The following is a 24,743-nucleotide window of genomic DNA, read 5'->3' as shown; positions in this document are numbered from 1 at the left end:
AGGAGCACTGTGCAGCCAACAGCTTGGGGATCTCCAGAAATCGCAGATGTCTGAGGTGGCAACCCTAGGTATTGTAGCAATACAAGTACTGCCATTGCGCATGCATGCAAATTATGGGTGTGGGGCTCGATGTGTCTGAACACGTAAGTTGCTCACCCTGGGCGGCCTAGTCTTCCAACCTGAACAAGAGTACTTAGCTGAGCAAATTTCTTTCATTATCATGTGTCCAAACTCTTGAGCATGAGTTTATTCATTAAACACTGAAAACAGTGAAGTTGCTCATAGCAACTAACCAGCTTTGAATGAAGTAACACTTCTGAAGTGCATTCAATAAAATGATACATCTCAGCTTTTGCACTGGCACCCAAACCATATTTGCAGCACTGATTCATGTATAGACCCCTGACTCAAGCCCTCCGTGTGACCGCAGATACAGTATGATCTTCCAGTGTAATGCGGCCATGGCTGGGTCAGCACCTTGCTAAATGAATAAGTGCTTTATGGACACTGCTGCCTCTACTGTAATGTGAGAGAGCGCTGACACCTGAAAGACAAACCGTGCGCACTTACACCGACCCCAGGCTTCTGCGGCTCTGCCTAGCTACAGTCAGAAAGACACCGCAGTTACCAAGGAAACCACTTACAGGACGCAGTGGGCGGAGTGATATAGGCACGCCTTCTTTATTCATGGTGGAAAAAGTTCCGGTGACCTGTGCGTCGTCTTACCTTGCTGTATTCCTCCGCACCGCTATGGAGTGCCCGCACCTTACCGCTAGTGTCTGCATTGCTCCGGATTCTGCCGCCTTCCCCAGCGGCTCCCCCTCGTCGTGGTGCTGCAGTGGTGAGTTTCCCTAGGGGTCACCCCGCTCCGCTCGCAGGTTACGTAACACATCCTGGTTGCGGCGATCAGGAAAGTCCCCGGCTCCAACCGCGGCCTAGTGGGGAATTGTTATTGTGCATCTCAGAGACCCTGTTATCAGCTGCTCCTGGGACACGGTGCATGGCAGCCCTGCCTGCCTATAGCAGGACCCGCATGTAGCAGTTATGTATAAGGAGCTACAGTGTGCCCGCTTAGGAGAATGCAAATAACGCAATGGAACATCAGTGTGACATACAATATCTCATGTGTAGCCTAGTCGCCCGCTGTGTACTGTACCCGACTTCCAGGGATTTATTACTCCTTGTATATAGAAATGTCCCTATTATTCAGCATTTCACTACTGCACTATTCTCTGCTTTTGTTTGCTGCATCCTATATGCAGTTTTAAATCTGATTGATTGTTGTTATGGTCTGGGATGTATTAATCTTTTTAATGTAAAAGAGCATTTAAAAAATAAAAAGCTAACAAGTGTATTGTACTTAACATGACTTGTTGGGAACTGTAGTGTCCATTGCTACTGTACTGTACTGCATGTGACTTGTTTTCTTTGTTATAAATGGGGAGATTTACTATGCCCTGGAAAGCGAGAAAGAACCAACCAATCAGCTCTGAGCTGTCATTTTTCAAACACAGCCTGTTATGAGCTGATTGACTGGTACTTCTCTCCGTCCACTTTTTCTCTTTCTCCATGCTTTAAGTTACTTATCCCTATATGTCTGTCAGTTACAGTCGATGCAGGTTTACATGTTGCTAACTTTGTACTCTAGCCATCAATTTTAATATTTAAGCATACAAACAAGCATCTGCTCATTTGGGTATAGGACAGATTGTAATATCCCTTATTACTGGGATATACTAAAAGGATGATCACAAAAAGGGATGATCAGGATGATTGCCTGCAGTTCCAGTTCACACCTCTAGATGTCACTATTTTTTTTTTACTTTAACAGAATATAGAAAATACAGAAATCACATTAAGCTTTTCAATGATATTTATAGTTAAAAAAAGTTACAGGATTTATGTAGCATCTTTTCTATTTACATGGGATGATCACGTTTTTATCGCAGATAATTACACCTGGGACAGTTTTCTTTGCGTTTCCAGGGGGATGATGGCTATTTATTTTATATTTACGTGGGATGATCACGTCTTTATCGCAGATAATTATACCTGGGACGGTTTTGAATGTGTTTCCAGTGGGATGATGGCTATATCTTTTCTATTTACGTGGGATGATCACGTTTTCATCGCAGATAATTACACCTGGGACAGTTTTCAATGCGTTTCCAGGGGGAGGATGGCTATATATTTTCTATTTACGTGGGATGATCACAATTTCATCGCAGATAATTACACCTGGGACAGTTTTGAATGCGTTTCCAGGGGGATGATGGCTATATCTTTTCTATTTACGTGGGATGATCAGCTTTTTATCGCAGATAATTATACCTGGGATGGTTTTGAATGTGTTTCCAGGGGGATGATGGCTATATCTTTTCTATTTACGTGGGATGATCACCTTTTTATCGCAGATAATTACACCTGGGACAGTTTTCAATGCGTTTCCATGGGGATTATGGCTATATCTTTTCTATTTACGTGGGATGATCACAATTTCATCGCAGATAATTACACCTGGGACAGTTTTGAATGCGTTTCCAGGGGGATGATGGCTATATCTTTTCTATTTACGTGGGATGATCAGCTTTTTATCGCAGATAATTATACCTGGGATGGTTTTGAATGTGTTTCCAGGGGGATGATGGCTATATCTTTTCTATTTACGTGGGATGATCACGTTTTTATCGCAGATAATTACACCTGGGACCGTTTTCTTTGCATTTCTAGGGGGATGATGTCTATATCTTTTCTATTTACATGGGATGATCACCTTTTTATCGCGGATAATTACACCTGGGACAGTTATTTATGCGTTTCCAGGGGGATGGTGGCTATATCTTTGCTATTTACGTGGGATGATCACAATTTCATCGCAGATAATTATACCTTGGATGGTTTTGAATGTGTTTCCAGGGGGATAATGGCTATATCTTTTCTATTTACATGGGATGATCACCTTTTTATCGCAGATAATTACACCTGGGACAGTTATTTATGCGTTTCCATGGGGATTATGGCTATATCTTTGCTATTTACGTGGGATGATCACAATTTCATCGCAGATAATTACACCTGGGACAGTTTTCTTTGCGTTTCCAGGGGGATGATGGCTATTTATTTTATATTTACGTGGGATGATCACGTCTTTATCGCAGATAATTATACCTGGGACGGTTTTGAATGTGTTTCCAGTGGGATGATGGCTATATCTTTTCTATTTACGTGGGATGATCACGTTTTTTTCGCAGATAATTACACCTGGGACAGTTTTCAATGCGTTTCCAGGGGGATGATGGCTATATCTTTTCTATTTACATGGGATGATCACCTTTTTATCGCGGATAATTACACCTGGGACAGTTATTTATGCGTTTCCAGGGGGATGGTGGCTATATCTTTGCTATTTACGTGGGATGATCACAATTTCATCGCAGATAATTATACCTTGGATGGTTTTGAATGTGTTTCCAGGGGGATGATGGCTATATCTTTTCTATTTACATGGGATGATCACCTTTTTATCGCAGATAATTACACCTGGGACAGTTATTTATGCGTTTCCATGGGGATTATGGCTATATCTTTGCTATTTACGTGGGATGATCACAATTTCATCGCAGATAATTACACCTGGGACAGTTTTCTTTGCGTTTCCAGGGGGATGATGGCTATTTATTTTATATTTACGTGGGATGATCACGTCTTTATCGCAGATAATTATACCTGGGACGGTTTTGAATGTGTTTCCAGTGGGATGATGGCTATATCTTTTCTATTTACGTAGGATGATCACGTTTTTATCGCAGATAATTACACCTGGGACAGTTTTCAATGCGTTTCCAGGGGGAGGATGGCTATATCTTTTCTATTTACGTGGGATGATCACCTTTTTATCGCAGATAATTACACCTGGGACAGTTTTCAATGCGTTTCCATGGGGATTATGGCTATATCTTTTCTATTTACGTGGGATGATCAGCTTTTTAACGCTGATAATTATACCTGGGACAGTTTTCAATGCGTTTCCAGGGGGAGGATGGCTATATCGTTTCTATTTACGTGGGATGATCACGTTTTTATCGCAGATAATTACACCTGGGACCGTTTTCTTTGCGTTTCCAGGGGGATGATGGCTATATCTTTTCTATTTACGTGGGATGATCACGTTTTTATCGCAGATAATTACACCTGGGACCGTTTTCTTTGCGTTTCCAGGGGGATGATGGCTATATCTTTTCTATTTACGTGGGATGATCAGCTTTTTATCGCAGATAATTACACCTGGGACAGTTATCTATGCATTTCCATGGGGATGATGGCTATATCTTTTTTATTTACGTGGGATGATCAGCTTTTTATCGCAGATAATTACACCTGGGACAGTTTTGAATGTGTTTCCAGGGTGATGATGGCTATATCTTTTCTATTTACGTGGGATGATCACCTTTTTATCGCAGATAATTACACCTGGGACAGTTATCTATGCATTTCCATGGGGATTATGGCTATATCTTTTCTATTTACGTGGGATGATCACAATTTCATCGCAGATAATTACACCTGGGACAGTTTTGAATGCGTTTCCAGGGGGATGATGGCTATATCTTTTCTATTTACGTGGGATGATCAGCTTTTTATCGCAGATAATTATACCTGGGATGGTTTTGAGTGTGTTTCCAGGGGGATGGTGGCTATATCTTTTCTATTTACGTGGGATGATCACGTTTTTATCGCAGATAATTACACCTGGGACCGTTTTCTTTGCGTTTCCAGGGGGAGGATGGCTATATCTTTTCTATTTACGTGGGATGATCACCTTTTTATCGCAGATAATTACACCTGGGACAGTTTTCAATGCGTTTCCATGGGGATTATGGCTATATCTTTTCTATTTACGTGGGATGATCACAATTTCATCGCAGATAATTACACCTGGGACAGTTTTTAATGCGTTTCCAGGGGGATGATGGCTATATCTATTCTATTTACGTGGGATGATCACCTTTTTATCGCGGATAATTACACCTGGGACAGTTTTCAATGCGTTTCCAGGGGGATGATGGCTATATCTTTTCTATTTACATGGGATGATCACAATTTCATCGCAGATAATTACACCTGGGACAGTTTTCTTTGCGTTTCCAGGGGGATGATGGCTATTTATTTTATATTTACGTGGGATGATCACGTCTTTATCGCAGATAATTACACCTGGGACGGTTTTGAATGTGTTTCCAGTGGGATGATGGCTATATCTTTTCTATTTACGTAGGATGATCACGTTTTTATCGCAGATAATTACACCTGGGACAGTTTTCAATGCGTTTCCAGGGGGAGGATGGCTATATCTTTTCTATTTACGTGGGATGATCACCTTTTTATCGCAGATAATTATACCTGGGACAGTTTTCAATGCGTTTCCAGGGGGAGGATGGCTATATCGTTTCTATTTACGTGGGATGATCACGTTTTTATCGCAGATAATTACACCTGGGACCGTTTTCAATGCGTTTCCAGGGGGAGGATGGCTATATCTTTTCTATTTACGTGGGATGATCAGCTTTTTATCGGAGATAATTATACCTGGGATGGTTTTGAGTGTGTTTCCAGGGGGATGGTGGCTATATCTTTTCTATTTACGTGGGATGATCACGTTTTTATCGCAGATAATTACACCTGGGACCGTTTTCTTTGCGTTTCCAGGGGGAGGATGGCTATATCTTTTCTATTTACGTGGGATGATCGCCTTTTTATCGCAGATAATTACACCTGGGACAGTTTTCTTTGCGTTTCCAGGGGGATGATGGCTATTTATTTTATATTTACGTGGGATGATCACGTCTTTATCGCAGATAATTACACCTGGGACAGTTTTGAATGCGTTTCCAGGGGGATGATGGCTATATCTTTTCTATTTACGTGGGATGATCACCTTTTTATCGCGGATAATTACACCTGGGACAGTTTTCAATGCGTTTCCAGGGGGATGATGGGTATATCTTTTCTATTTACATGGGATGATCACAATTTCATCGCAGATAATGACACCTGGGACAGTTTTCTTTGCGTTTCCAGGGGGATGATGGCTATTTATTTTATATTTACGTGGGATGATCACGTCTTTATCGCAGATAATTACACCTGGGACAGTTTTGAATGCGTTTCCAGGGGGATGATGGCTATATCTTTTCTATTTACGTGGGATGATCACCTTTTTATCGCGGATAATTACACCTGGGACAGTTTTCAATGCGTTTCCAGGGGGATGATGGCTATATCTTTTCTATTTACATGGGATGATCACAATTTCATCGCAGATAATTACACCTGGGACAGTTTTCTTTGCGTTTCCAGGGGGATGATGGCTATATCTTTTCTATTTACGTGGGATGATCAGCTTTTTATCGCAGATAATTACACCTGGGACGGTTTTGAATGTGTTTCCAGTGGGATGATGGCTATATCTTTTCTATTTACGTGGGATGATCACGTTTTTATCGCAGATAATTACACCTGGGACAGTTATCTATGCATTTCCATGGGGATTATGGCTATATCTTTTCTATTTACGTGGGATGATCACAATTTCATCGCAGATAATTACACCTGGGACAGTTTTGAATGCGTTTCCAGGGGGATGATGGCTATATCTTTTCTATTTACGTGGGATGATCAGCTTTTTATCGCAGATTATTATACCTGGGATGGTTTTGAGTGTGTTTCCAGGGGATGGTGGCTATATCTTTTCTATTTACGTGGGATGATCACGTTTTTATCGCAGATAATTACACCTGGGACCGTTTTCTTTGCGTTTCCAGGGGGAGGATGGCTATATCTTTTCTATTTACGTGGGATGATCACCTTTTTATCGCAGATAATTACACCTGGGACAGTTTTCAATGCGTTTCCATGGGGATTATGGCTATATCTTTTCTATTTACGTGGGATGATCACAATTTCATCGCAGATAATTACACCTGGGACAGTTTTGAATGCGTTTCCAGGGGGATGATGGCTATATCTATTCTATTTACGTGGGATGATCACCTTTTTATCGCGGATAATTACACCTGGGACAGTTTTCAATGCGTTTCCAGGGGGATGATGGCTATATCTTTTCTATTTACATGTGATGATCACAATTTCATCGCAGATAATTACACCTGGGACAGTTTTCTTTGCGTTTCCAGGGGGATGATGGCTATTTATTTTATATTTACGTGGGATGATCACGTCTTTATCGCAGATAATTACACCTGGGACGGTTTTGAATGTGTTTCCAGTGGGATGATGGCTATATCTTTTCTATTTACGTAGGATGATCACGTTTTTATCGCAGATAATTACACCTGGGACAGTTATCTATGCATTTCCATGGGGATTATGGCTATATCTTTTCTATTTACGTGGGATGATCACAATTTCATCGCCATAATCCCCCTGGAAACGCAAAGAAAACTGTCCTAGGTGTAATTATCTGCGATGAAATTGTGATCATCCCACATAAATAGAAAAGATATAGCCATCATCCCCCTGGAAACGCATTGAAAACGGTCCCAGGTGTAATTATCTGCGATAAAAACGTGATCATCCCACGTAAATAGAAAAGATATAGACACCATCCCCCTGGAAACGCATTTAAAACTGTCCCAGCTGTAATTATCTGCGATGAAATTGTGATCATCCCACGTAAATAGAAAAGATATAGCCATAATCCCCCTGGAAACGCAAAGAAAACTGTCCCAGGTGTAATTATCTGCGATGAAATTGTGATCATCCCACATAAATAGAAAAGATATAGCCATCATCCCCCTGGAAACGCATTCAAAACTGTCCCAGGTGTAATTATCTGCGATGAAATTGTGATCATCCCACGTAAATAGAAAAGATATAGCCATAATCCCCATGGAAACGCATTGAAAACTGTCCCAGGTGTAATTATCTGCGATAAAAAGCTGATCATCCCACATAAATAGAAAAGATATAGCCATCATCCCCCTGGAAACGCATTGAAAACGGTCCCAGGTGTAATTATCTGCGATAAAAAGCTGATCATCCCACGTAAATAGAAAAGATATAGCCATAATCCCCATGGAAACGCATTGAAAACTGTCCCAGGTGTAATTATCTGCGATAAAAAGCTGATCATCCCACATAAATAGAAAAGATATAGCCATCATCCCCCTGGAAACGCATTGAAAACGGTCCCAGGTGTAATTATCTGCGATAAAAACGTGATCATCCCACGTAAATAGAAAAGATATAGCCACCATCCCCCTGGAAACACATTCAAAACCATCCCAGGTATAATTACCTGCGATAAAAAGCTGATCATCCCACGTAAATAGAAAAGATATAGCCATCATCCCCCTGGAAACGCATTCAAAACTGTCCCAGGTGTAATTATCTGCGATGAAATTGTGATCATCCCACGTAAATAGAAAAGATATAGCCATCATCCCCCTGGAAACACATTCAAAACCATCCCAGGTATAATTACCTGCGATAAAAAGCTGATCATCCCACGTAAATAGAAAAGATATAGCCATAATCCCCATGGAAACGCAAAGAAAACGGTCCCAGGTGTAATTATCTGCGATGAAATTGTGATCATCCCACGTAAATATAAAATAAATAGCCATCATCACCCTGGAAACGCAAAGAAAACTGTCCCAGGTGTAATTATCTGCGATGAAAATGTGATCATCCCACTTAAATAGAAAAGATATAGCGATCATCCCCATGGAAACGCATAGATAACTGTCCCAGGTTTAATTATCTGCGATAAAAAGATGATCATCCCACGTAAATAAAAAAGATATAGCGATCATCCCACTGCTAACACATAGAAAACAGTCCCAGGTATAATTACCTGTGAAAAAAACATGATCATCCCATTTAAATAGAAAATATATAGCATCATTCCACTGGAAATAAACAATATAGGTATGTGTAGTTTAATATACAATAAAAATGGGATAATGCACTTTTTACTGCAAATTATAAGGACAAAAGACACTTAGATGGTCTGAATGACATATAATTTGATGTTTACACCTTTTTTTTTAGTTCGTTAAGGTTGAAATCAGTAAAAATTGTGACATCTAGCGTATTGGAGGTGAACTGCACTCAATCATCCCGATCATCCCTTTCTGCAATCATCCTTTTAGTACATCCCCTTATTACTCACAACTAACTGCCACTGATGCTCAGGGCCGGTGCAAGGTTCCTCAGCGCCCTAGGCAAACTGGCTAACTGCTCCCCCCCCCCCCCCCCCCCCCCCAAACATACATTGTGTATGTATATATATGTATATATATATATATATATACACACACACACACACACACACACACGGGGTATGGAATAGGCTGCTCTCTGGGAAAGGGGGTGCAGCCACCCAAAATAAGGTGTGTTCTTAAGTATAATGTACCAAACTGCCATTTGGGCCAACCCCCTTAAACACATTTAATGCCGTTTGCACATTATGACACATGGAATGAGCTAAAATTCACATTATGTCACACAGTATGACCCATTATTCACATTATGGCACACGGAATGAACCAAAATTCCCATGTCGCACAGTATGAGCTAAAATTACTATGGAATGAGGCAAAAGATCACATTATTCCACACAGTAAGAGCCACAATTCAGTGACAAAGAGAATGACAGCAGGAACATAGGGACAGATAGAGGGACTACAGGGACATAGGGACGGCAGGAACAGAGAGTGACAGCAGCGACATGTAAAATGATGGCAGGGACAGAGAGAGACTGACAGCAGGGACAGTGAGAGGGAAGGCAGAGACAGAGATACAGCAAGGACAGAAAGAGAGACAGAAGGGACAGGAAGAGTGGCAGCGGGAGACACGGGGACAGGGACAATGACAGCGGGAGACACAGAAAGGGAGTGTGACAGCAGAAAATATGGGGACAGGGAGAGTGACACAGTGATCACAGTCAGTGTAAAAATATGTGGGTCCTGGGGACACCTCAATTTATAAAGTCTGGGTTCCTCTCACATAGTATGTTTTTAAGCTACCCCACACCCAGATTGTCACTACAACGGATTGGTATGAGAGACAAAGAGGGTGTCGGGAAAGTGAGCGAAAAAGAGAGAGTAGTAAGAAAGAGGGTACTCAGGAAAAGATAGCTTCATGGAAAAAGAGGGAATAAGAGAAATAGGAGAGAGAGAGAGGGTAACCGATAAAAAAAGGGGGATGAGGAAGAGAGGGAAGGATGCAAGCAAGAGTAAGAGAATTTCAGGGAGAGGTAAAAAGATGGGAGAAAACAAGAGTGAGTGTCAGAGAGAGGGCAGGGGTGTTTAGGAAAGGAGAATGAGAAGGGAGAGATAGGGGTCAGACATGAGGGAGAGATTGTCAGAGAGAGGGAGGAAAGAGCGGAAGCATAGAAAGGTGAGAGAGGGAAGAACAACTAGGGGCAGAGAGAGATAAAGAGGTGAGGGGGCAGGGGAGAGAGGAGGGTAAGGGAAGAAAAAAGTGGTGACAGCAGATGATGACAGACAGGGGGTGGGGGAGAGGGAAAAGGGTACTGGAAGAGAGCAAAAAAGTGGAGGGACGGGCTGAGGCAATGGGGGTGAGAGAGTGTAAGGCAACGGGGGCAAGAGGGTGTCAAACGACGTGGCTGAGGCGATGGGGGCGAGAGGGTGAGGCGATAGGGAGCGAGAGGGGCTGAGGTGACTGGGGGGGGTGAGAAGGGATGAAGCGAAGGGAGGGGCAAGAGGGATGAGGCGACAGGGTTAGGCAAGAGGGATGTGGCAATGAAGGGCAAGAGGGACTGAGGTGACTGGAGGGCGAGAGGGCCAGAAGTGAAGGAGGGGCCAGAGGTGATGGGAAGTGAGAGGGGTAAGGCGATGGGAAGTCAGAGGGGCAGAGGTGAAAGGGAGTGAAGTTATGAGGTGAGAGGGAGCGAGGAGGGGGTAAGGAGGCTCGAGGTGTCATTCTTACCACTATCATTGGCTCTACTGCTCCCCTGTGGCTGCTTGGTCCCCGGGCTGCTGCTTCTTCTCTGCTTGTCCAAAGGCTGCTCTCACTGCTGCTCCTCTACAGTTGCAAGGGCGGCCTCTTGCTGCTCTGATAATCCTCAGATGTCAGCTTCTCCTATGACTCTGCCTGTGCGGCCACTTGCTTCTTTAATGGACACCAGGCAGCCGATGCTACTCTGATGGCTGCCTTCATGGTTCCTGGTGGCCGGGCACATACCAGGTGGGACCCCAGCTGATGCAGGGAGAGATCAGTGCTGTAATGATAGTCGGGCGCACCCCAGGTGGGCGCCCGTCAGCAGAAGGGACAGTTCCAACGGCGCAGTTATCCTCCCCCCTGCGGCATCCTGTCTGGTCCGCGTACCTCCCGCACATGCTGCCGCACAAACCCCACAGAAACAGCATGCAGTGCTGACGGGCAGTGGACGGGCCACATGATCTTCTTGCGCCCCGATGCACTGTGCCGCCGATATTTCCACCCCTGAATGCAGAGCGCAGCTGCAGTCAGTGGGCAGCCCCAGTCCCCAGAGTACCTGCTCGCGGCCGGTGAACCCAGTGTCAGACAGCTTCACTGGCTTCTCCCCTCCGGTTGTGTTGCAGCCGCCGCTGTGGATCCTGGAGGCGTCAGCAGGGTGACGGGCAGGCGGGCGGCAGTACTAGAAGCAGTGGCAGGTGTTATGGCCACTGCTGTCTAGTTCAATTTCCCATCTGACAGCGGACCGCCCTCAGGTCCCTGGCGCCCTAGGCAGCTGCCTAAGGCTGCCTAGTGGAAGCACCGGCCCTGCTGATGCTAGTTTTAACTTCATGGGATTATAAAATATTGCCATGCATTGTAGAAAATGTTACTACTTGTTTTTGGACCTACGTATACTGTAGTATTCTGTGGTGCTGATTTGCATCAGTAACAGCATGCCAATTTTATAACTGCAGAAGATTAAGGCTAGGCTCGTTTTGTATATATGTGCTTTGTGTGCATACAGTGCCCACATTAATTACACAAGTTTTAAAAAATATATATTTATATTGCAACACAAAAAAAGATGAGTTAGAACAATACATAGAAGATGAATTGACTTTGTTACATAGAAAATCATACATTCAAATGCTGTACACAATGAAATTAGTCACATTAATTTGTTTTTATTAGTATTTGAACATTAAAACTAGGTGTTTATTTTCTAAAGTTGCAAACTACATATTTTATTTTAAGTTATCCTCTACAATATATATATTGCTCTTTGTAGTCTGTGTTGGTTTATATTGATTTGTTTAAAATACCACTTTTACACCAGCCCTGCAAACCAGTGTGGTACTTGTGTAGTTTCATGGCGCCGTGCTACTTCCGGATGTATGCTCGCCACGAAATATGTCCAAAAAAGTAACTTAACTCCATGCCAACATGGATAGTTCATACCTCCACTATCCATGTTGGCATGGAGTTGATTTTAAATAGCGTGGCGAGCCCGCAGCGTGGGGACTCAGACGCTGGCGCCGTGAAACTACACAAGTACCCCAGTGTTTTTGCACGGGAGTGCACTAAATCCCAGGTTTGCAGGTGTGGTGTAAATGGTCTGACCTGGGTCGTCAGATCCGGGATTCCAACCCGGCAAGCGCTCAAGGTTAAACATGAGTTCAACAAGGATCTCTGTGCAGTGTAAATGGGTAACCCGGGTTGATGACCCGTTCACTGCAATGGAAAAGCCGTTGCTGAGAGATGCTCTTATCTCAGTAGCGGCTCAGGCCCCGCCTCTGGTGATGTCATCCACCCGACATTATGCCGGGACGCCAGTCTAAAAGGGGTCACAAAAATCCTGGGTGCGACCTGGCCATGTTGGCATAAAAGTGGAGTAAGTGATGAAATAATACAAGTAAATGTAGCAACAAACCACAGAGATTTTATCTTTTTAGCCAGCTAGTCTAACAAGAAAACAAAAAACTTAATTTAGCACCTTTTCTAGATTTATATGCCCACTATTTGCCACTTTTAAATCATACAAATGTTTGCGTTATGTGCTTATAGTCCACTTCCACAGTGTGTGAGCTAGAATATGCATCTGGATTTCCTGTGTGCAGACTGTTTTCTCATTTAGCTAACACTAGGAAATCCCTAGGTGGGGGTCTGAGTATAGTAGAGAGGATGGAGGAGGGAGCTGACTGCGTGTGAACATGCTCTTATTGTTTGAAGAAGTCATTCAACTGCAGTGGTTGCGGTTCCTGAATCCTGATTTCCTTGGGCAAGGCTGCTTATAGCGGTCTTGTAAATGCCACCCTGGTACACTTTCTTACTGATCACATCTTCTTATTGGCTGCTCAGGGGGCTGTATATTAAGCCAGTTATTATAATATAATACCAGTATTTATTGATAGGTTTGCAGTTTTTTTTCTCTCTAGAAGGGTGACAAATAGCACATTTTTATACTATTCCTATAACAACTGGATCCTATTCCATAATGCTTTAGCAAACTAGCTTTATTTGGCCAAAAGCCATTGAACTTGCTACCATATGCTGTTTAGAGAGAATGCTAGCTGACCGTAATTTCTTTACTGACCATGTGCAGTTATTGCCAAAAGTTTAGAGAATGACAAGTACTGGTTTTCCCAAAATATTTGCTGCTTTAGTATTTTTAGACCTTTTTGTCAGATGTTACTAGAATATACTGAAGATAAATTGCAGGTATTTCAGACATGTAAAAGGCTTTTCATTGACAATTACATAAAATTAATGCTAAGAGTGCATATTTGCAGGTTGGACCCAGGATCTTGATCCCGGGTGTGGGACTTTCACATTAAACCCATATCGCCCATTAAACACAGGGCGACCCGAGTTATAAGGTTTGGTGCTTTCACAACGCACCTCGACCCGATTCGACCAGACGGCAAACCGGCAATAACCTGTGTTATAAGTGCAATGTAAAAAGTGTAATGACTGATGGCTGCCCATTAATGCTTGTAGTTTGTAAGAATTTGTGGGTTTTTCTATGTCCACCAGCCTCTTGAGTAATGACCGCAAGTTCTCAGTGGGATTGAGGTCTGGGGAGTTTTGTGGCTATGGACCCAACATTATTATGTTTTGTTCTCCTAACCAATTAGGTTTCACTTTTTCCTTATGGTAAGGTGCTCCACCATGCTGGCCTGTTCTTAGGTGGTTGGGAGAAGGACGATTTGGTACCATTCTTTATTCATGGCTGTGTTCTTAGGCAAAATTGTGAGTGAGCCCATTCTTTTGTCTGAGAAGCAATCTCACACATGAATGTTCTCTTTGCTGTTGGCATGACACAGGACTGATTGTTAGTGCTTACCTATCCTTCATTGGACAAGCCTTTTTTCAGTTGCACCAAGCAATATGAAAGGGGATTCAGCAGAGAAAATTACTTTACCCCATTTCAATCCTTGTACCTTGTGCAGAATATCAGTCAATAAGTGTCTTCTTTGCCCTACTTGACATCAAGCCATCCTCCAAAGTATTCACCTCATTGCGTGTGCAGATGCACTCACACCTGCCTACCACCATTCCTGAGCAAGCTCTGCACTGGTGGTACTCCCATCCTGCAGCTGAATCAACCTTTTGGTCAATGCTAGATGTTCTTGGGTTCCCTGAAGCCTTCTTCAAAACTATTGAACCACTCTCCTTGAATTTCTTGAGTATCCAATAAATGGTTGATTGAGATGCAATATCCTTGTCTGTGAAGCCCTTTTTGTGAAAAGCAATGATGACTACACATGTTAAGAACAATGATTTCAAGCACCACTCTCCTTTTTAAAGCTACCAGTTTGTTATTCTAAGGCTGTGTACACACGGGGGCGGTTTTGTCTAATATCGCGGCAATATGGTCGCTGAGCAACCATATTGCCCTTGATGGAAGTGTGCACCGGCGATATATCGTGGGGTGCGCACTCCCGTTTTCTCCCCCTTAGTGATCGATGGTCGCAGGAACATGGTCACAGTTTCTTTTTCATCAGCGACCATCTCTGGTCGCTGATGCAAATGGGACACTGAGCGATATATGTTTTTGGCATTAAAGGTGCAAGGTGCATACACACTGTACAATTTTTTTTGGACCAATTTCGTTGAAAGACCTTTTCCTTGAACCCAGTGTCCTGGACGAATGATGTTGATGAAAGATCTAGCTACAGTTTGTAGGCTCTTTTTGAAAGATATCCAAATTGAGCTGCATGCACAGTTTACTAACAACCTTGATGAACAACTGGCGGGTATGCGCATCATCATTCATCGCAAATGCACTGAAAGATATTTTGACCAATTTCATTCAGCTTCTCCAGGTCTAATATATGCACGTTGCATATAAACACAGATGCGTTTCAACACTGTAGTTTGGTGCACAAGTGTGTATATACTATAAAAAGCGGATGTACATCGAACTCTAGAAGAAGCGGTATTTTTCTGGTACTTGGGGATTGCTGCACTCGCCACGCTTTGGGTTCGGTGGCTTGCTGTGCTCGCCACACTTTATAAAATCAACTCCACGTCGATGTGGATAGTGGGGGTATGAACAGGTCGGGAGTATGTGTACCGCATCCCCTCGTGGGACACACTGCACTCTCCACGCTTCGGGCTGGCGTGGATAGTGGGGATGTGTTAAATCGCATTGCAGATCAAATCGTATGCAAATCTTGCATGCGATTTGCATACGATTTACATATGATCTGCTGGGAAGTGCCGCCGTGAAACTAAACAAGTACCATTTTTCTATATCTAAAATGTAATGTTATAAACTCCACTTTTGCTGCGTCTTGCACCAGTTTAGAAACTGTTGGTCTTGGCCTTTAAACTTAGTATGCCAACAAAAATGAAATTTTGATTCAATTTTTTTTTTTTATTTAATTGTACCGCACAGTGCTCACATCCCAAGACAAATGCTGACTAAAATGGACTGTACTGTATGTAAATTGGTGCTATGCAGATGATCATTATTCATGCTTGATTTTAAGACATTAATGTACAGCACAATTCTGTAGGAATTTGTGTGTTCCTCTGTTTGGATGGGAATATTAGGGATGACTCGTTTTTTTTCATGGCATTTTGGTGTCTGTTTTGTAGATTTCGGCACGTGGACCCCTAATTAGTGTCCCTCGTCCCCTTGCTTTGAACATGATTGTTCCCAGTTGTAGTCCAGTATGAAAAAGCTGAAAGAAAATAAAGTGTTCTTTTTTTTTTTTATTCATCGACCTCACCATTTGGTGTTTATCTATAGACTGCCAACCTTAACCCTGTCAACCTATTATCCACATACCATCTGATTAATGTCCTTGCATATGTAATTTTTACATTTTGAACAAAATATATTTTTAAACTTTTGGTATAGACTTTTTTCATACTGAAGTAGTTTTATGTCTTCATTGGATAACTGTAAAATGTCCTAGTAGTATACAAATTCATGCTGATATCACTATGTATCTTATTTATGTTGCAGTTTGTCGTTCAAATAAAAGCCCATGGGTCTGTCTAACATGTTCCAGTGTCCATTGTGGAAGGTGAGTGCTGGAGACCCCTGAGATCTGTTTTATAAATACCTATAGTGTTCCCGCTAGGCTGTTTTAGTGTGGCGCTGCGCCCTGCCCGCTTTTTTTTTTAAGGGCAAAATCTGCCCTGGCCCTCTAGCAGTGCCCCGCTAAAAGAGCCTGCCTTCGACCCCACCGGTGTGCACCAGCACCACTGTAGATGACGATGCCCGGCGCTTCCCCAGCAGTGCAGAGACTTCAGGGGCCGAACCTGCCCCCTTTAGTGACGGCGTGGCCCGGGCACACCCTTTTTGTGACGTTGTTGGCCCGGGACCGCCCACAACAGTGACGTTGGCAGGCCCGGTCTGCCCCTTTTACGCTGGCCCCGTGCAGCAGCGCCCTGCTTGCCATGGTTCCTATAAGGAACACTATACCTATATACATGTATGTAGTGTTCATTCTAGCACCCGCCATATTTGAAAACCCGTGCAGTTCCTCTTCCCTGCCTGGGGTGTCGCTGGGAATACCAAACCACTGAATTTAGTTCTGTCTGGCCAATCAGAAGGTGAGGAATGACCATACACTCCACAGTGTACTGAATAAAGATGCATATAACATTTAAATTTGTTTTATGAAGGAAATCTGAAACAGTAATTTATTTTATGTCTGTAAATTGTGCCCCCATTGTTGAAACCTTTTAAACACCAATTAATATTGCCTGTTTTCTGATGGCGAATGCAGGGAGCCCTGCCTGTGTCGGAATGTGTGGGGGAGAAGGAGGGCTCCTGGAGACACAAGCTGCCCCCCCCGGGAGAGCTGGCAGGGGACGCGGTGGAGGGAACGCTGTGCTGGTCCCGCTTCATGCTTATGTAATGAGCGGGACCAGTGTGCAGATTCGCCAGAAAAAAACGGTGAATCGGGAGCATTGAATACTGCCCATAATCTGAACAGAATGCTTTTTGGCGAAATCACCATCTACAGATATGTTGTCATCTTTGCTTCAGTCGTGCCAAACCACCCCGACTGGCATGCCAGATCACGTGAGCATTTTCTGTGTCAGGTGTCTCTTTCTGCCAAAAATTTGTCTTCTACCCCTTTTACACCTATTGGACCTGGCTTCAACCCTGGTGCAACCCAGCTTTTGACACCTTTTTTACACCCTTCTCCCAACCCGGCATAATCCCAACCCGTTGCCGTCACCATAGATGGGGCCTGAGCCGGCGCTTGAAGATGATTGTATCTCCCAGTGCCGGCTTTTGTATAGCAGTGAACGGGTCCTGGGTTGCATTGACCATTTACTCTGCACTGCGATCTGTGTTGAACCAGTGTTCAACCCCAAAAATTTGCTAGTAAAATCTAATTTGGCTATATCCATTCATTCACCTTGCTATTTACAGTGGAACATATCATGTTCGGTCACCTGTTGCTGTGTAATATATAGATTTCTTATGATGAACCAAAAGAAGACGGAGACCCACACTTGTTTATGGATTATGTACACCAGTTGTGGTACAATATGATCTGATCTATAGCTCAATCCATAATCTGCAAAATGGAGACTTCAATCATGTCTACTAGTGTCACCAAAATAAAAAAATAAAAAGTAAATCCTGTGTAATTAATCATAGTTTCCTTATGATAAACAGATATGTGAATGGCCATGCCAAGAAACACTACGAGGAAGCACAAGCACCAGTTCCCAATCACAAGGAACTTGAAAAGGCAGAGAAGGAAAGGACACAGCACACCGTGTGTATGGACTGCAGCAGCTATACCACATATTGGTGAGGATTCATCTTGTAGTTGATCCTGACACTTTTTTTTTTTTTTTTACTGGAATAATGCTCCCCATACATCTAGTGCCGCGATGCCCCAATCCCTGACCCGTTGGGGGATAGGGAAATTAATCATGTAAAAAATTCACTATTCTGTGATCCTGGTTAGGATTGGGGGATCTTGATTTTAAGCATGTTTAATATTCCTGATTCCCTGACCCAACCATTGGGGAATTGGTCTATTGTCATTATATATATATATATATTCCGGATAAGGGAATATTCAGTTTTTTGGGAATTTTTTTTTTTTTTTAGCTATACTTGTCTGCCCCTGGTGGGTCCCTCGGCGTCCACGGCAGGCCACCAGCACCGTCTCCAGCGGTCCCAGGAGTGCTTTGCGCAAGTTCCCAGGCGCCCCGGTGACGTCACCGGCGCACTCGCGCAAAGCACTCCTGGGACCGCTGGAGACGCCGGAGAGGATGCTGAAGGCCTGCTATGGACGCCGGAGGACTTGGTAAGTATTAAAAGAGGGTTAGGGGGGGGAAAAAAACAAAAATAAAAATTTGAGTTATTCCAAAAAAACACGGTTTTTGGAATAATTCGGATACGGGATGCCCGACCTGTGTGTGTGTGTATATATATATATATATATATATATATATATATATATATATATATATATATATATCTATATATATCTATCTCTCCAATGTATGGAGGCCATAAGATGGTTCCGCAGGCACATGCAATTTATCTGAAACCCTTTGATTTTGGTTGTCTCTTATTTGCAGTTACCGCTGTGATGACTTTGTCGTGAACGATACAAAATTATGTTTAGTGCAGAAAGTTCGGGAGCACTTGCAGAACTTGGAAAAGTGAGTAGAACATAAATTATATCCAGTGGTTCATTTTATCAGTCCCAAACAAATGGTCCTATATTCCAAGTAGCCTTTCCTTAAGGGTCACTGAACCACATGTTTCATGTAATAGTTTGAAGGTAAAGTGCTATGTTCAGTGTTAACCTGACTGCTGTGCTGCTCTGTTTATTAAGCAAAGCTGATTCAGTACCTCCCAATGGTAGTGCCATATCAACTCCCGCTTGTGATTGGCTGAGTGTGGCCGGTACTCCAGTTGCTCATGAGATGTTCAGTTCCTCAGCAATATTACTAACTCAGATGCGTTTGTCCTCCTCAATCAGACCTTCAATGCGGAACAAATCGTCATCTGTGATAAATGTGATTAACCAGCTGAATGTCTGTCCTGCCATTAGTAAAGCCAGTGCACCATACCCAAATCTATTACACCTTAACAGGTTGGCAATGAATTTCATGCTGCTGTGTCCTTTAGGCGCAGCATTCTGATCACACTACGCTTCTCAATGTTTGATCATGTACCGACCAGTCCCACTAGTTTACTGCTAATGTGGTATCCGCATGACTGATATGAGGCGCAGTATAATGGCAAGGAGGGGAAGCAGTGGTCTACCTGGCCGGTGGGAAATTAGAATAACATAGAGAACATTTATTGAACCACCCTCGTAGATCGTTGTTGTGCGTTCAAAAACTGTAGTTTAATTTTGTACACCTATGTCATGACCCTTTGTACTCCAGCCTTTGCACAGCAATACATTTGTAATAAATATATTGCTAATAATGATGATTACTGACAACAGTTATTTATAGAGTGCAGCATATTCTGTTACGCTTTACAATTGGAAGCAAGTGATTGAACAAACCAGGTAATAACAGACAAATATAGTGCTTATGTGCTGCTTTATATTACAGCAATTCATGTACTATAAACCACATTTTAGAAATATGACACAATTCATTTGTGTGTCATGAGTTTTTGCCCAGTGTGTATGAGGAGCATAGATGGGAAAGTCACTAGATGGAAAATAGCTCAGTGCCTACACAACAAGCAATTTTTCACCCGTCCCAGCATTTTTTCCCCAGACGGTGAACCACTTTCCATAGTACAAGACTATGGAAAGTGGTTCACTCTGCTGGTAAATCAGCCCAAGGGCCAGTGATGATGCGCACTCATCACCCGCGCATACACACTGGAAGATTTTGAGCTGAAAGTATCTGAAAACACCAAAAGTGAGCTACTTTCAGCGCAAAATTGACCAGTGTGTATGGGCCTTTAGACATTGCACCAATACACCCTTCTACTGAGGTATTTACCCCATATAACCACAGTAGTTAACCAAAATAGAGGGCAGCAAGCTGTGAGTATGCAACAATCTGCTCCTTTTTGAAAATGATTATAAATGTTCTTGCATGACAGATTAAGCAAGTCATTTACATATTTTTTTTAAATAAGTATTTTTTTGTTCCACTTAAAAAAAAAAACCCTGTTAAGGTGCCCATACACGGTGCAATCATTGCATGCGTTTCAGTCTTGATCACATCGCATTGCATGCGATCGGGACCTGGTTCAGAGTATGTGCAGCACATACTTTTTGAGCTGTGCAAGGGAGCGCGCATCGCACATAAAAAAATGCACCGTGAACAGGCACCTTTTACTATTGGGCTGCTAAAGGAGAGAGAAGTGTTTTTTTATGGGTGTGGCCTATTGGTTTTTTTATTTCTATATTTACAGCATTGTCTGTAGCCAGATAACCTAGCAGTGATTTTGTTTCTTATTGGTAGCTCTGCGTTCACAGTAGAACGGCACAGAAAAAGGAAATTCTTGGACAACTCTTCACTTAATAGAAAATTGCTTAAAATAAATGTAAGTATCACCAATTTACTTCTTTCATTCACCACAAAGATGCAAAGGGCTTGGAAATGATGACCTTCTGGAACCCACTATTAACATTTATTAAAGTGTCTGTAGACGCAACGGAATATGCTGGTTGTATAATGTGGAACAAAACAGTAATAAAGTATTACTTTATAATTACAGACCTATAAGAGGGCCTTGCTGGCATGCTTACATTCTATAGTAAAGGAAAAAGTTGCATTGTAAGTTATAGGATCAAAACGTGGCCTTGCTTTGCCATCCTGCTGTGAGGAGTGTATTGGTGTTCCTACTATACACGTTTTTTATTGACTTTAATTGGTACAAGTTAACCACTGGACACGGTCTGACACCAGCGCACCAAAATTGTGCTGTTGTAGGAGAACTGTTACCACTACCAGGCTTTTTCACTGATATTTGGGACTGCTTACTTCTAGTGTATGTCTGTATCCTCCTGTTTGCAACCTGCCAGGTGCAGGATATTATATGACCATTCCCACCTGGCTCCACTAATTTGTGGGATTTCTCATTTAAATCTCCTGTCCAAACACATCAAGGCATACAATTACAATCAGATGGTGGAAAGAGCCCAAGGCAATAGTCTTCCCATTACCACTTGCGATGCTTCTTGAGTTTCCACAAACCAGAACCAGAGATACTGTATAGCCTAAAGCCATTGGATGGGCCTTTGTTCCTACTCGCCAGGGTAATTATGTTCTTACATGTAAATGTCCTGCATCATAAGTAGGGAAAGCAGAGGCTTCCACAAGTAGAAGTTAGTAATTTTTGACTATCTTTCACAAGGGAAGTACGAGTGCCCAATGTGCCACCGGTCTACGAAATCTGGGGAATACCTGTTTCATGAATGCTATTCTTCAGTCACTAAGGTAAGCAGGGGGTTTTCTAATGTTTGAAAGCTATCTAAAACTAGACTTCAATGTTCCTTTAGTTCAACTAAATGTTTTATTTTTTATTTTTATGATTTGTGCTTCACTGGGAACAACTTTTATACATATTTATTTTTTATTTTTATTTGCTATTTCTCTGTGGGCAGTAGTAGTTTACTAATGTAGTTATTTGTTTTTCTTTGTACCCCAATAGCAACATTCAGCAGTTTTGCTGCTACTTCAAGGAGTTACCAGCCGTAGAACTTCGAAATGGAAAAACAGCTGGCCGCCGAACTTACCATACCAGGAGTCAGGGTGAAGTAAATGTGTGAGTTTGATATAAATAGAAACGTTCCATTCCGTAGTTTGTGTATAGCTATTGTAGTCACAGCAGTCTGTTTTGACTGCATAATATTGGACCATCTAAAGGGCTTCCTTTCATCAGTGGGGTATTTAACCTATGGGCTGTAGTTCTGTGTCAGTGATGTCCGTGACTGCGCTGACTTCACTGTGATCTGTCATTCACAGACCCACAAGTCATTCCCATTGGGAGGTGTGCCCTTCCTCTGGGACTGCCAGTGCAGGCTGCAATAAGTAGAGAGCTGGCTTCCTGTAGGAAACCACTCCCAGCCTTATCTTGGAGCCAATCCGGCTTCTATGGTCTTCAGTCGTTGCAGTTTACAAGCTAAGGGTATACACAGTCGCCATGGGGCACCTGCCGGAGCCATTGTACAGTTGCCAGGGTTGATGGTTAGCTAATCTCTGGGCAAGGAAGTAGCTGCAGCCTTCCTGCAAGTAGGAGCTGCCACTGTCCTGTACCTTAACATTCTATACCAGGCATGTCCAAACTGTGGCCCCCCAGCTGTTGTGAAACTACAAGTCCCATAATGCCTTGCCACAGTTTTTCTATTAGGGAATGCTAAAACTATGGCAAGGCATGCTGGGATGTGTAGTTTCACAACAGCTGGAGGGCCACAGTTTGGACATGCCTGTTCTATACTATTCCAAGCAGCGCTCTTTTGTATCCCTAAACTCTAGCTTTCGAGCTTTGCAGTCACCATTGACCGTAGCATTCTAGTTTGAAATTGCCAAAAACAGCGGATGAATTAAGTATAGTAGCTTGTCTTGTCAGAACACTTTTTAATATTCTTTGACCCAATATATCTGTCCAATAGAGGAAATGTTAGTATGGGGATTAATAATTGTAAAGTGTAATTGAATACTTCATGTAAAGGCCCCCAGGACAAGTCGTACCCAATTCTCCTGCGAGCCGCCCAGCAGCTCTCCGGGAGGCTCACATACAATTTGTCACTTGATGTGCCAATTTTTACATGTGATAATTCGCTTGCGATTTATCACTTGTGAAACAAATGGGGAGCTGCAGGGCGGTGATGAGCAGTGGGGCGGGCAGCGGCAGTAGTGGGGGCAGGCGGCGGCTCTCAAATGTGTTCCCGGCGGATGCCGGGTGTGTGCGGCGAGTGCTGCTGACCTGGCCGGGCATGTGATCACAATAGCAGCAGCGGGGACGGGCAGTGCAGTGGCGGCTATTAGATTTTCAAAATACCTGACAAATGACCGGCCGTTCTCTAATTGGCTGGGAGAGCTCTCAGCCAATCAGTGAACGGCCTGTCATTTGACAGGTATTTTAAAAATGTGATAGCCGCCACTGCACTGCCCGTCCTGCAGCGCTATTTGTGATCACATGCCCGGCCAGGTCAGTGTGCTCAGGGACCCATTGCCCACCGTGCTGCTCCCGGTCAGTCTGCATGCATATGCCTGTCAGGTGGGCAGGCATATGCATAGCATACAGGGAGGTCGGACGTGATCGTATGTACTGACCGTCTGACCTCCCTGATCCGGTCCGATGCGCACGGGGCCGCGCATCGGATCGGATCAGATGTCACACACCTGCGATTCTGGGCTGATTTCACCCGGTTATCGGCCCAAAGTGCCGAAATCGGATGAAATCGTCCCAAAATCGCATAGTGTATGGGGGCCTTGAGAGAAATGTTCTTTATCTTGTACTACTTTACAATTGTACTTAAATGTTTAATCATACTTAACAATGTACACACATGAAGTTGTGATACTGATAGATAACCTAATAACCCTAACCTTCAGGAGAATTTTCTGAGGACTCTTAAAGCCCACATTCATGGCTATTGAATTGTTTATCCATCTCCATTGCAAGATTGACTGACTTGCAATGTGGCTTTCATCCAGTGCGTGACGTAGGGCTATAGATAAGGCAGCAGGTGCCGGGCAGGATGTGCTGTAACAGTGAAACCTTTAGTCTGGTGTGCTATTTTAGTAAATTGGACATAGAGTAGCTTTTGTGGGCGTCGTCTTTTTATGTGCTAATTTGTACTAGTATGGACATAGTTATTGTGAGCATTGCCAGGAAGGTGGATGTAGGTTGCTTCTAATGGTAACTCCATGAAGATCAAGCCATTGTAACTATGCAGAAGTAGAATCTTTATGCATTAAGATATAGGGGGTTATTCTGGTTCACTCCTTCTGGCAAATTCCTTTTTAGATGGACAAAACTATGTGCACTGCAGGTGGGGTAGATGTTACTTGTGCAGAGAGAGTAAAGGTGCGTACACACGGAGCAATATGATCGCTGGCAATATATTGCTCAGTGTCCCGTTATCATCTGCGACCAGAGATGGTCCCAGATGAAAATGTCACACTGCCGGGAGAAGAGGCAGGGGATGTCGCTGGTCGGAGGAGCATGCTCCTCCGACCAGCGACCATTTAGGGGCTTAAGACGGGAGCGCGCACCCAATGATTTTATCGCTGGTGCACACTCCAATCGCTGGCAATATGGTCGATCAGCGACCATATTGCCAGCGATAAGTGTACCG

At 43.2% G+C, this 24,743-nt stretch overlaps 1 protein-coding gene across 2 annotated transcripts in view; it reads left to right on the top strand.

Annotated features, from left to right (window-relative positions):
• Positions 1–683: 683 nt before the first annotated feature.
• The window catches only part of USP3 (ubiquitin specific peptidase 3), a 40,428-nt gene continuing 16,368 nt past the window's right edge, over positions 684–24,743 (top strand). The window contains exons 1-7 of one of the 2 annotated variants that reach the window (XM_083183492.1): positions 684–841; positions 16,442–16,502; positions 18,116–18,253; positions 19,036–19,119; positions 20,899–20,980; positions 21,794–21,876; positions 22,091–22,204. In XM_083183492.1, coding sequence (XP_083039618.1) covers positions 688–841; positions 16,442–16,502; positions 18,116–18,253; positions 19,036–19,119; positions 20,899–20,980; positions 21,794–21,876; positions 22,091–22,204 — 716 coding nt within the window. In that variant the 5' untranslated portion in view covers positions 684–687. The remainder of the gene's footprint in view (positions 842–16,441; positions 16,503–18,115; positions 18,254–19,035; positions 19,120–20,898; positions 20,981–21,793; positions 21,877–22,090; positions 22,205–24,743) is intronic. The other variant, XM_083183493.1, reaches the window with a different exon arrangement.

This window comes from Crinia signifera, chromosome 4 (assembly GCF_055691185.1).
Source record: "Crinia signifera chromosome 4, ASM5569118v1, whole genome shotgun sequence".
NCBI lineage: Eukaryota > Metazoa > Chordata > Amphibia > Anura > Myobatrachidae > Crinia > Crinia signifera.
This window is presented reverse-complemented; position numbering and strand designations above follow the sequence as displayed.